This window comes from Muntiacus reevesi, chromosome 8, assembly GCF_963930625.1.
Source record: "Muntiacus reevesi chromosome 8, mMunRee1.1, whole genome shotgun sequence".
Taxonomy (NCBI): Eukaryota; Metazoa; Chordata; class Mammalia; order Artiodactyla; family Cervidae; genus Muntiacus; species Muntiacus reevesi.
The window spans coordinates 68,931,819-68,945,080 of record NC_089256.1 but is presented as its reverse complement, the minus strand read 5'-3'; the positions used below and the strand labels follow the sequence as shown (position 1 = coordinate 68,945,080).

Below are 13,262 nucleotides of genomic sequence, written 5' to 3'. Positions count from 1 at the left end.
GGGTCAAACCCAGGTATTCCACATTGCTGGCAGATTCTTTTTTCCAGGTAGCCCCCTCTGAGACACCAGGGAAGCCCAAGAGTACTGGAGTGGTTACTCTCTCCCTTCTCCAGGGGATCTTCCTGACCCAAGAATGGAACCAGGGTCTCCTGCATTGCTGGCAATTCTTTACCAGCTGAGCTTCCAGGGAAGCCCGGTTATTGCTAGTCTACAGAATTCAGCTACCAATGCTGGAGACATAAGAGCTGTGGGTTTGATCCCTGGGTCAAGATCCCCTGGAGGAGAGCATGGCAAACCACTTCAGTATTCTTACCTGAAGAATCCCTTGGACAGAGGAGACTGGCAGGACAGGCCTTGGGATCTTAAAGAGTTGGACATGGCTGATGTGACTTAGCAGCAACAACATAATAAAAATGCTTTCGCAGCAGCAACAACAGGCAAAGCCTGATCTAGGCCAGTGCTAAAGTCACTCTCCAGTGAGCATGAGCCTCATAGAAGAATGCTGGTACAAAGATTTCTGGACTTCGTTCTCAAAGGTTCCCATTTGGGAGGGTATTGGTGTCATCTAAGCATTTGTAGTTCATATTTCAAATAGGTTTCTGGGTATCATTGATACTGCTCATACTGGCCCACGTGTCGAATAGCATTGGTTTAGGAATGACCTAAGAAGTACAGTGTGTGCTAACAATTTAAATTATGTTTTTCAGAAAAATAAGTTCAATTGTCCCAGAAGAGGTCAGTGCCCAGAAACGAATGTCAGTTCTGAGCAGATGCAGGATGACGCTGATTATTTCATCAACCATCTTGGAGTTCCCACCGTGAGGTTTACTTATGAGGACATCAAAACATTAGAGGTGAGTGCTTACAGAAATGCAAAACACACACTCCATATATAGCAGACATGCAGGATTTTATTTTATCTTGGCTATTCATCTTGCTTACCAAGTAGGTTACTCTAAAATGTGGCTTCATTTAGAAAATTATTCTTGTTGTTCAGAGGCTTTGTAAGAATATTTGAAAACATCAGCTCTTTTCAATAGTGCTGAATTCAATTTAAAAAGATTTATACTGTCACTCACATTTTCGCAGCTTGATTCTCAACAAGAAATATGCAGTTGTTGGATTAATATCAAAACATAATTGTAATCTTCAGTATTCACAGAAACAGATGACATATGCAATAGATTCTCCTCTCCTTGCCCAAGGGAAAGTACATTTCACCTGCTGTATATTAATGTGAGTCTTGTGGAGTAGCTTTCCAAAATTTGTCAATAGTTTCCTTGCCTAAAAAGATACTACGTTTTTCTCATGAGGACAGGAAGTTTTCTCCCAAACGATATCACAGAGGCCTGATTCACCTTAATTGTGTTCATTCTTCTGTTGTACCTTAAGCCTTTTTATCTTTCTCAGAGTTATGTCACAGGAAACTGTTGCCCTGTAGATCCAAACCTACTGAAAGATTATTCCTTCTTTTGCAAGATTATCTCTACTTTGCTGGGAGGTGTTTGAAAGCCTCTGGGGTGGCCTTCTTGAAGTAATTATTTCATTAACAAAACCGTGACTGGAAAATGAAGCCTTGTTTGTTTTTCAGTTACAGATGTTCCTAAAAAGTTGTATCTAAATTGTATTTTTATAGGCTCAGTATCAGAAATGCAATCTCCTAATGTCTGATAGTTTTTGCTAAAGTGATCTTTGTGCTTCTCTGCAGACCTCTATGCTCACCCTTCATTTCCTCAGTTTGTATCTGTGTGTATATTAGTCACTCATTTGTGTCTGACTCTTTGCAACTCCATGGACTGTAGCCTATCAGGCTCCTCTGTCCATGAAGGCAAGAATACTGGAGTGAATAGCTCTTCCTTTCTCCAGGGGATTTTCCCAACCCAGGGATAGAACCCTGGTCTCCTGCATTTCATGTGGATTCTTTACCATCTGAGCCACCAGTAGACACTTACAAATGATCACTAATAACATATTCTTGGAGGGAGAAATTCTGGATGTCTCCTATTGTATATGAATTCTTGGGTAGTGGAAAAGCAATCACTGTGATTTATGCTTTTTAAAATTAAATTTTCAAAAGCTATTTGAAAATGGGGTACATGTATAGAGGTATCTTTTCTCATTCCAAGCCCACTATATATACTTTAATGAAATTGATGAATTAAAAAATTAACTCATTTTTAATTTTCCTAGTTGACACATTTTAACATCTTTTTATCACCCTCCATCCCATCCCAGCCCATCCAGCTCCTGTCATGTTAACACGTTGAAAGAAAACTTTTATTCAATATATGTTTAATTCATGCAGGTTGAGTTTAAGCCAAGAATTTAGAGAGGCAGTATAGTATAGCCTTAGTAATGAGATTGTACTTGTCTTTGGGGGCTTCCCTGATAGCCCAGTTGGTAAAGAATCCGCCTGCAATGCAGGAGACTATGGTTCAATCCCTGGGTTGAGAAGATACCCTGGAGAAGAGAAAGGCTACCCACTCCAGTATTCTGGCCTGGAGAATTCCATGGACTGTATAGTGCATGGGGTCACAAAGAATCGGATACAACTGAGTGACTTTCACTTTGACTTTGGATTCAAGTTCTAGACACAATTTAACTTCTTAAGAACTGCTCTTTATAGATGAGAGAACCTTGGTATATATACAGAATCTATAGCGCCATTGTTGTTGTTTAGTCTCAAATTTGTGTCCAACTCTTTTGAAACCACAGGGACCGTAGCCCACCAGGCTCCTCTGTCCCTGGGCTTCTGCAGGCGCCAGTACTGGAGTGGGTTGCCATTTCCTTCTCCAAGGGATTTTTTGACTCAAAGATGGAACTCGCGTCTCCTGCTTGACAGTCAGATTCTTTACCACTGAGCCACCAGGGAAGCCTCTATAGAGCCATGGTAAAGATTAAATGCATACCATGCATGTAAGGGACTTGGCTAACATTAAGTATATAGTAAGGCTTCATTACCCATAGCTAACATCAGAATTATTATTATCTGACTTACACATTGTGGGGGAGTTTCAAAACTTTTTTGATAAGACATTAGTGGGAGGGAGGAGTTTGCTAATCATTAAGAAAAGCATACTTCTAAGGCTGACTAGGAGGTTATGATGAATTGGAAAATCTGAGGGAGTCATGGGAGGAAATTTGGAAACAGGACCCAGGGAAGTTCTCTGAGGTTGGGTGTCAGTTTCTCAGTCGTGTCCGACTCTTTGCAACCCCATGGGCTGTAGCCCATCAGGCTCCTCTGTCCATGGAGTTCTCCAGGCGAGAATACTGGTGGTGGTGGGGGTGGAGTTGCTCAGTCGTGTCCGACTCTTTGCAACTCCATGGACCGTAGCCCACCAGGCCCCTCTGTCCATGGGATTTTCCAGGCAAGAGTCCTGGAGTGGGCTGCCATTTCCTTCTCCAGGGGATCTTCCCGACCCAGGGATCAAACCCGGGTCTCCCGCATTGTAGACAGACGCTTTACCATCTGAGCCACCAGGGAAGTCCCTTGTGGTTGCTATTCCCTTTTCCAGGAGATCTCCCCACCCCAGAGATCGAACTTGAATCTCCCACATTACAGGAAGATTCTTTACCATCCAAGCCATCAGGGGAGCCCAGGTTCTCTGAAGGTACCATTATAATGTGAAACTCCCCAGGAACTCACTGCTACATAGGGTGGCAAATGAGTCCAACAGGACTTATTGACTAAACAACAAAATCCTCAGGCTAAAGTTTATCCCCTAAAACTGGCTTAGTCTGAATGAGCTAATCAGTTTTTCAGATTATACACAGAATGTCTAACTCCCATCATCAAAATATTTTCTACTGTATTTGTCTCCAAAAAAAAGTAATTAAAAGAGAATCTTCTGTGTTTTATAACTAATGACCTTGTTTATATTGCTTTAGTGCGGAAAAAAAAATTTAATGGATTTGTCCCTTACAAAATGTGAAAGCTTGAGATGAGACAATTTTTTATGGTGAACTGTCCAAAGAACAGATAATAGCCTTTGCTTTCTGTATTAACCTATAATAAATATTTGTATGCAGTTATTAAGAGGAATTATAAATATTGAAAGGCTTTATCCATGCTTTAAAGAATATTTATCTTATGTCAATTAGTAAAAGCAGATAAGGAAATTAGAGTTTTTCCCATGCAATTAAAATAAAATATATATTATGTTTATGTATTGCATAATATGCTATATGTATATGTGTAATATAATATGTAATGTCTACCACTTATTGAATACTTGCTTTGCTAAATAGTTTTACAATAGGAAATATTTTAAATTACCTTGCAGAAGGAAATGGCAATCCACTACACTATTTTTGCTTGGAAAATTCCATGGACAAAGGAGCTTGGCAGGCTATACTGTCCATGGGGTTGCAAAGTGTTGGATGCAATTTAGCAACTGAGGTTTATTACTTTATCTCACTTATTTAAAATATTCCTATGAGTCACCTTTTATTACTGGCTTTTTTTTTTTTTTTTTTGCTGAGGATGAAATGGAGCTTAAGATCAAGTAGCTTATCCAAGATCATAAAGCTAACAAATGGCCAAGATAGACGTTTATCTTAGATCTCTTTAACAGTAATCCTCAACTATTACAATAATCCTCAACTATTACATTACAGTTTGCAAATTTGTAGCCCAAGGAAAAGATCCAATCCACAGATATCTTTTGTTTGTTCTGAGCTTTATTGAAAACTTGAATTTTTGGAAGCAATGGATTCCTTTTTCCATGAAAACAATTGGCTAAATTGTGCATTACAATTACAATATTAAGAATATTTCTTCAACACCTCTTTTTACCAAAACTTAGGAAATGAATGATCCATCAGCCTAAAGGGCCATATGTTTCACCAGAGTCCTATCACATCTATTACCTGCCTGGAGGCTGTAGAAACAGAGTTCGCTATCTTTGTGCTCAGTATTTTTGCATTTCGAGTAAAAGAAGTTAAAGCTACAGTCCCTTTCACTTTAAAAATTGTTTATGCTTTCTAAGTATACTAACACTATACTAATGTTTGTAAAGAAATTATTTATTTATAATTTATTTAGATGATTATAATGCAAGTCTCAGAATTTCTGACAGGATTTTTAATCCAGAAAGATTGATTATGAATCTATTATATTCAATTTCCACAAGTAAGTAGTGATAATAAGAGAAAAACTACCTGTAGGAAAGTAGACTAGTGCTGTAGATACCACTTTTAGGGAAGATAGTGAACATTATTAGTTCTAACATTTGTTTTATGAAATATGACATTTTGTAATAAATACTCCCACTACTTCATACTATCCACATTCCCACCAGTAAGTTTTCCCTGTAGTTTCTCTGGATGTTCATTTATTGCATAGATTGCTCTAAATACTTTTCATCTTTATGCTTTTCTTGGCATCTATACTCTAATTTTACAATAGTTAAACTTTACCAATGAAAAGCAATCTGTGGCTTTGCCAAATGTCAGCATTATTCCACCTCATAAGATATCGCCTTGTTAATTGAAATGTCTCTAGTTGTAAACTTCATTTAAATAAGGTTTCCACTTTATAAACATTGTTGCACCTGTTAGAAGAAGCATTTTACACAGATTAAATACAATGCAGAGATTACTGAAAAGGAAATGAAAAGACAGATGCTTTCTGATTAAGGGTGCAAGATTTATGACAAGCTGGTGGTCCAATGCACATTTCTTCTGTCACTTAACAGCTGTTTCATATAATTTTTGTTCCAGTTCAATATATTTACTTTCTATAGGGCATGTCAGAGGGTCTGACTTTCTTAGTATATCAGTAGATCAATTCGTGCCCTAGCAAGTTTTATACCACAATTTGAAGCTCTGGTTCCTCACTCTGTTTGACCTTACATTTTTTGCTCTTCTGCTTGAAAAATTCTATTTTAAACCCAATTTACCTCTATAATGGAGCATTTAACATTTAAATTATAATGAGATAAAGGGGTATTACAGCTTTTATATAGCAGAGATGTTTGCACAATTGTTTCAGTATCTCTTGGTAACCCAGCAAATGAAAATCAAGTAGCATAGTTATTTGGAAACTCTTCTTAATTCCTTTTAAGTTAGATGAGTTTGATATCAATTCTGATTCTTAAACTGATATACAGAAGCATGAATGTGTGTGTGTGAGAAAGAGAACTTTAAGGTGATTGTATGGGATAAAAATAATTATTTGTGCAGATGCAATACAGATGCAATGCATACATACATATTTTGGAGCAAAATATCTCATAGTTTACATATTGATTATGTTTTATTCTACTGCACTAAGTTGAAAAAAACTTACATTACTTAAATTAGAGATTTTTTGTTGGGAACTTAGTCACTGTCATTGTTAATAGGTAATAGAAGTTCAAAAGTTAATTAAAATATTTTGACTTTAGAAACCAAATAGTTATGATGTACTCTGCATATAAATTAAATAAGCAGGGTGACAATATACAGCCTTGATGTACACCTTTCCCAATTTGGAACCAGGCTGTTGTTCCATGTCAGGTCCTAACTCTTGCTTCTGGACCTGCATATAGGTTTCTCAGGAGACAGATAAGGTGGTCTGGTATTCCTATATTTTGAAGAATTTCCCAGTTTGTTGTGATTCATACAGTCAAAGGCTTTAATATAGTCAGTGAAGCAGAAGTAGATGTTTATCTGAATTCCCTTGTTTTTTCTGTGACCCAGTGGATGTTGGCAATTTGATTTCTGGTTCCTTTGCCTTTTCTAAATCCAGTTTATACATCTGGAAGTTCTCAGTTAACATACTGCTGAAGCCTAGTTTGAAGGATTTTGAACAATACATTACTAGCATGTGAAATTAGTGCAGTTGTGCAGTAGTTTGAACATTCTTTGGCATTGCCCTTCTTTGGGATCATAATGAAAACTGACCTTTCCCAGTCCTGTGGCCACTGCAGTGTTTTCCAAATTTGCTGAGATATTGAGTGCACTAATATGTGCAGATATTAATATTTACCATGTTAGAAGTGAAAATGAAAGAAAAATATATAGTATTTATTAATGCTTTAAAAATATCAATACACTTAAATGAATATAAATAACTTATTTTTATAAAAAGTAATTATATTTCCCAAGAGAAGAAAACACAAATGAGAAGAGTGCACTGTTTTATATTTTGTCAGTCTTTTTAATGTGACTTAATACTATAACAGCTCAACTCTCATATCTGTTTCTGCATTTTGTTGTAACATATCATTTTGCTAGAAATACATGAATGATAAATGGTCATATAATGACAGACATTTCTCTTTTATACTGAAATGGCAGATATTAGTTTCCTGAAGGTTAGTTCCAGTGTGGAATCTGAAGCTATATTAATGAACTTTCTATACCCTATGCACTTGTGAATCTAGCATGAAAATGAAAGTGAAAAAGACATGTAATGTTACTATCATTATGAAAAAAGATTAGGCTCAGTATCACTTTCAGGTCTCTCAATCACATTCAGAGGGATACTGATTTGAGGGAATAGCCTTGATTAAACTATTCTACAGTTGGCCCTCTGTATCCACATGCAGAACCTGTGGATCTGGAGGGTCAATTTCCACTGTGTCATTTTATATAAGGGGCTTGAACATCTATGCATTTTGGCATCCATGAGTGAGAGTGTCAACAGATACTGAGGGATAACTGTACTTTAGTTTGTATAATATTGACTAGCTGTTCATCTTTGCCCTGTTCAAGGATTTGAACTGTGATTCTTTATTAACCTATGTTTATCTTTTCTGGTCATCTTTGAGTATTGCCATCCCAACCACATGATAAACAGCATGAAGCAGGGAATATAACACTCTCGTAAACTGTGACTCTACAAAGAATTCTGCTTCTTGGAAGCCTTCTTTTAGAAGGGAGAGTTAAACCGCAATCAACAAATCAACAGTTATAGAGCAGACTGGAAAAGCTTTGATTGTACAGTATATGAAATGCCTGCCACAGAGGGAGTGCTATTAAAGTTGCTATATGCTTCCAAGAGCCTGAGGAGTAAACACAAGAAATTGAAATATGAGACAGATATTGAAAAAACAAAAAATGGATAAACTGTTAAGACTCAAATGGATAATTCAAAAGATTATATTTCAAATTGTCTAATATTCTGAAATGACTGCGAGGAGGACAGATTTCCCCTAGCGATTGTCCTTGCTTGGATTTCTAAATAAGAACATTTATTCTGAATGCCTATAATCACTAGATCAAAATATATCACATATGCACATATTTCAACTCTAATGCTGTTTTCAGAAATGATCTTGTGATCATGCCTGTTATGACGGATTTTTTTTTATAATGAAGTTTTTGATAATTTAAATGATACTACTTACAATAGGTTTAACAGTAAACTAAATTGTAAATTTGGCAGCATGTGAGAATATAGGGCAACTCCAGAGGTGATTTATTCAGATACTGGCCCATTCTAACATGTTCATTAATTTAGCCAGAAGTTATTAAGCATTTACAGTAAGCCAGCACTATGTTAGACATGCAAAGATGAATTTAAAAAATACCCTTCTTTCCTCACAGCAGCCATGGTTTAGATTGGGACTCAGACATATATGACAATCTATTCCTGTATTTGTGCCAGGAAAATCCCATGAAGAGAGGAGTTTGGTGGGCTACAGTCTATGGGGTCGCAAAGAGTTGGACACGACTGAGCATGCATGCACACAGACATATAAGCTATCAAGTAAAGTCAGTATAATAGAATATGTCTTAACTGACTTCCAGTTAACCAATTTGTGGGATTAATTGACAGTTTGAATTCCCTTAAAACATAATGATTAATGCTCAAGGATCCTTGAAGCTTATCGTAGAGTGGTCCTTCCTGAATTTTTGCACACCCTGTTCTCTTTTTCAATGGTATGCTTGCCTGGAGTCAGCTATATTGTTAGACCTATATATGCCTTTGCATTTGTTTTTAATAACGAGGTACTTTGTTACGTAAAATTATGAATCGTGAGAATAAAAACAATTATTACTTAGAAACTTGTAGTTATATCATTCTAAAAAGTATGTTGTTAATAATGAATTGGTGTGGAATGGTCCAGGCAACTCTCAAAATTGGGAGAACTGTAGTCATCTAAATGCATTCCATGCTCAGCATACTTCAAAAATGTCTTTAATAATTCCACTTTAAATCAAAGGCCACATGAAATGTACATAATATATGACACAAGAGAAAAATAATAGAACTTTATTCAACAGATCAATATTCAGAGAAAAGGCCTTGGCTTTACATCAAAATATTGGTCAACAAACATACATGTGCAGGTTTTAAATTAACATATAATATTTTACATGCACAGTTTTTTTGGTTTGTTTTACTGATTACATATTTGAACCATCTTCTGGAAGATTAACCTGCTGATTTAGTGGGACATATCATATTGACTGAGATAGCCCCTAATGTAGAGAGAAGTGATAGAGGCAGGGTGGTATCAAGCAAAGTTACGTTTAACAAATACTGATGTAACATTTATGGCAGACATTGTTTTGCTCTAAGTCCATTAAACATATTTCTTTAATTGAATCTGTGTCCTTATAACTAGCACTTCACTAAAGTACTATTACTTTCATTAAAGATAAAACTGAAGTACAAAGTGGTCAGGTAACTTGGCCAACATCACACATATATCAACTGATGGAATTAGGATTCAAACCTGACACTAGCAACAGATTTCTGGACTCTCTTCCCCACTCTTATGTTCTTTTACAAGATTTTTTTTTTTTAAGAGATAATGAGTTAGTTTTAAAATGCTTCCCATCTGTCACAACCGATTTGATCTCTGAGTGGGGAAGAACCCCTGAAGTAGACAAGGGCAACCTACTACAGTATTCTTGCCTAGAAAATCCCATGGGCCGCAGTCCATGTGGTCAGAAAGAGTCTGAGCGCGCTAGCACACATGCTACCTACTACCCCTGCTCCCACGACATTCAGAGTACAGAGCAATGCTACGAAACTTCATTCTTATTTTTCATAGCTTCCTTGCAAAGATTCTAAGCATTTCAGATTTGAAAACTCAAAGTTAGGCAACTGCAAGTGGGTCACATTTCTTAATGAGATTTAAAGGGACCCTTAATTTGACTGTTATGACAAAACTAATATTAGTGTTCACTTAAAATAGTTTATATATTTTCTACAAAAGAGTCTAAAATTAGATTCTAAGTTACCCAAAGGTTACAATACACAAAAATATAAGTGAATGGATTAAAAAGCAGTAGAGGAAAAATCTGGTAAAATCAGACTACTCTAAACATGACCATTGTTTCCTAAATTTTAAAAACAAAAACTGAATATGGTTTTGCTTGTCTGTTCTTTCTTTGTAAAATGATATTTTAATTGTCCACTTAATGTGAAGGCCAATAGCTTTAAATATGTTGTCCTATCTTCTGTTTCCTAATTTTATTTCCAAGGTAATTTTGGAAGATGAGGTGATGGACAATTTGTCTCTTCTAATTTCAGTGATAGCGTCACATTTCTTTAAGGATAATGTTTTGACATCTAAAACCATTTGGGGAACTAATTAGGTGACTTTTTGAAATGAGTAATTGAAATGTTAAGAACAATATTGGTACCCATTTGCTCTAACTATAAATTTCAGAATGAAATATCTAGAGCTTACATAACTGTGGATGGTGATTAGGGTCATGAATCAGTTTCCTTCTCCATTCTTTCTACACCTTCTTCATACTATTCAGTGGCTAAAGTGTCTGTTTGAGTTTTTACATAAGATGTTACAGAAAAAAAGTGAATGAAACTTTTGGCCAACCTGATATTTTATTTGCATCAGGAATTGTAGATCTTTTCTGTTTCATAGCTTATAATGTCTCACACAGAAGGTTATTGTTTTTTTTTTTTTTTTTTTTTAAATAAGCACATGTTTCTATAGAAACTACAAGTAAAGACACAACAATGGCCTTGAAGTCTCATAAATGTTAAAAAAATAAAAACATGAAATGAAGCCAAGGCCACTTAGCTTATAAAGTTTGTTACTGCTTCCTTATGAAAGTTCTGGCTTTTGTGTTAGACTCAAGAGAGCTTTCAGTTGTCTTCTCTTTTCATGAGGCTTCTGTCCCTGTGACTGCAATTGAATGGAGAGAATTCTGAAAGAGAACAAAGTATTAATCAGTATTCTCACTGTGACAGCCTCTTGTCAATAGTTTTAGCACTGAAATTATTCTGACCCAGTTTTCTCATATCAGTGAAGAACGTTTTACGTCTAAATAGTGTAGTGTTTCCGTGGTACTGGTAAGGGGGCAAAAGTAGGGAAAGCATAAACTAGCTTTATGCACAAGGTCACTTTCAGTTTTTCTTTAAATTAGTATCTTGTCATTTATTTTTATTTATCGGTAATTAACATTAGAAAATTTGCACATGCTCCATGTTTAAAGATAATTTCTAACTTATACATACACACACACATATGTATCTGAGTGTATATATGAAAGTTGAATTAAAAGAAATTTGTATTAATATTGCTGAGACTAGTCTTTGAAACAATAAAGTCAGATTAGGATGTGGATAATGCAGAATAGTGAGGTTCAGTTCCGAGCACATCTTCTTGTACTGACCACACAGCACAGGTTAGGATCGTAGCTCTATTAACAGTCATTGGTTTGCAGACTCCCACAAGTTCAGGGGTGATTTTGAGTGATCCAAGTGGTCACAGTGAGATACGAGGCCTCTTTGGTGAACCAACCTAAGAGTGTTGGTTCTAGAGATGTGTCTGACCCTGACTTTCTCTGATGGGATGATGGAAAAGAAGCACTTATAGATTCATTTACATTTAGAGCAAGAGTGGTCATTAAACCCAGGTGGTGTAATCCATTCCTCTGTAGTACAAGGAGAGAGGAGCTTCGAGGGGTATGGTACTTGACTGAGGAGTTGAAAAAAGCACAGACTTAATTCTTCCTATTCCTAGCAAGTCACTTCTATATACAGTTCCTCCTTCTCTTCTAATTTCCCTTTCTGTATGTTTTCTTCTTTCTTTTATCTATTTTCTTAACTTCTCTCTCCTTTATAGTCTGTCTTCTTTCCCCTTTTCCTGCACATATGGTCGTTCTCTTCATGTCCTTTCATTCTTCTTTCATCCCTTGCCTTTTATATAAAATTTTTACTCTTACTCCGTTTTCCCCCTACCCACTTTCTTTAGCTTCAGTATTTTAGTCAACTCTGAAACTTAGTGTATTTCAACTGACTGATGCCTGTAACTTACTTACAGATGACGTCATGGCCTGGTTTTCCCCTAACACAAAGAATCAATTGTATAAACAGACACCATTATGTTATAGGGTTAACACTAAATATTTAAATGCTATAACTCAAACTGAAAAAAATACTCTTAAATAAAATGCTCTTTCCTCATGATTTGACAAATACATATCTAAAGTTATCAGGAAGTTTTGAATATAATGTTTTTAGACTCCTGAGAATCCTGTGCCAAAATGTGATGACAGAGGAAGAAGTGGTTCCTCAGCCTCTGATCTTTGATCCTTGGCCTACTCTTCTTTCTCTGCCCACCCTGACTCTGTCCCATACCATGAAGGGCCTCCTGTATGTGTGTGTGAGTACCCTAGTCTGCACTTTGGAGTACAGTCCACAACAGCCATAAACAACTGATCCTCACTTACTCCCTGGGTCTATGATCACACAGTGGAAGCAGTCTTCCCTGGAGGTGATGGACCTTAAGAAAAGGGCTGCCAAATCACTGGAAACAAATCTGGGGTCATCTGAGCAGGGAATTCAGAGATTCTAGAGTTCAGGGTAAGTATAACTTGATCCAGAAAGGAAGTCATAGACCATGAGTGGACACATCTGTCTGTGTTGATTTAAGACCTAGAGACCTTGGAAATGAAAATAACTAAAGTCTAGACCCTGAACTTTAGGTATGTCAAACTACAGAAAGCCCTGTGTAGGATCGAAAAGTATTCTTGAATAAACCTGCTCAAATGCCTTGAGTCTGTACCCTAAAATGAGTTGCTAAGAAAACTAAAGATGGAACAAAATAATATAAGATCATTGGCAGTATCAGCTTGGTGTTGGCCTAACCTAGGTTCTAAAAGGTGTAGCTATTCATTGATTGTGAACTTGAGCCAATGAGGTACTCACTACAGCAGTATGATTCCACAATATGATTGAAAATACATTCCAAAGTTTCAAGCTTAAAGAGGCATAAAAAGAAGTATGAAGTTGTCAAAATGAAGAGTTTTCAGTTAGGGAGACAGTGTCTAGGAGGTGTGTTTTAAAGCAAGCA

At 36.3% G+C, this 13,262-nt stretch overlaps 1 protein-coding gene across 6 annotated transcripts in view; it reads left to right on the top strand.

Annotated features, from left to right (window-relative positions):
• The window catches only part of NAALADL2 (N-acetylated alpha-linked acidic dipeptidase like 2), a 1,500,734-nt gene that overhangs the window by 1,190,754 nt on the left and 296,718 nt on the right, over positions 1–13,262 (top strand). For all 6 annotated transcript variants that reach the window (XM_065942422.1, XM_065942425.1, XM_065942424.1 and 3 more), the window contains one exon: positions 708–854. In XM_065942422.1, the coding sequence (XP_065798494.1) occupies positions 708–854 (147 nt within the window). The remainder of the gene's footprint in view (positions 1–707; positions 855–13,262) is intronic.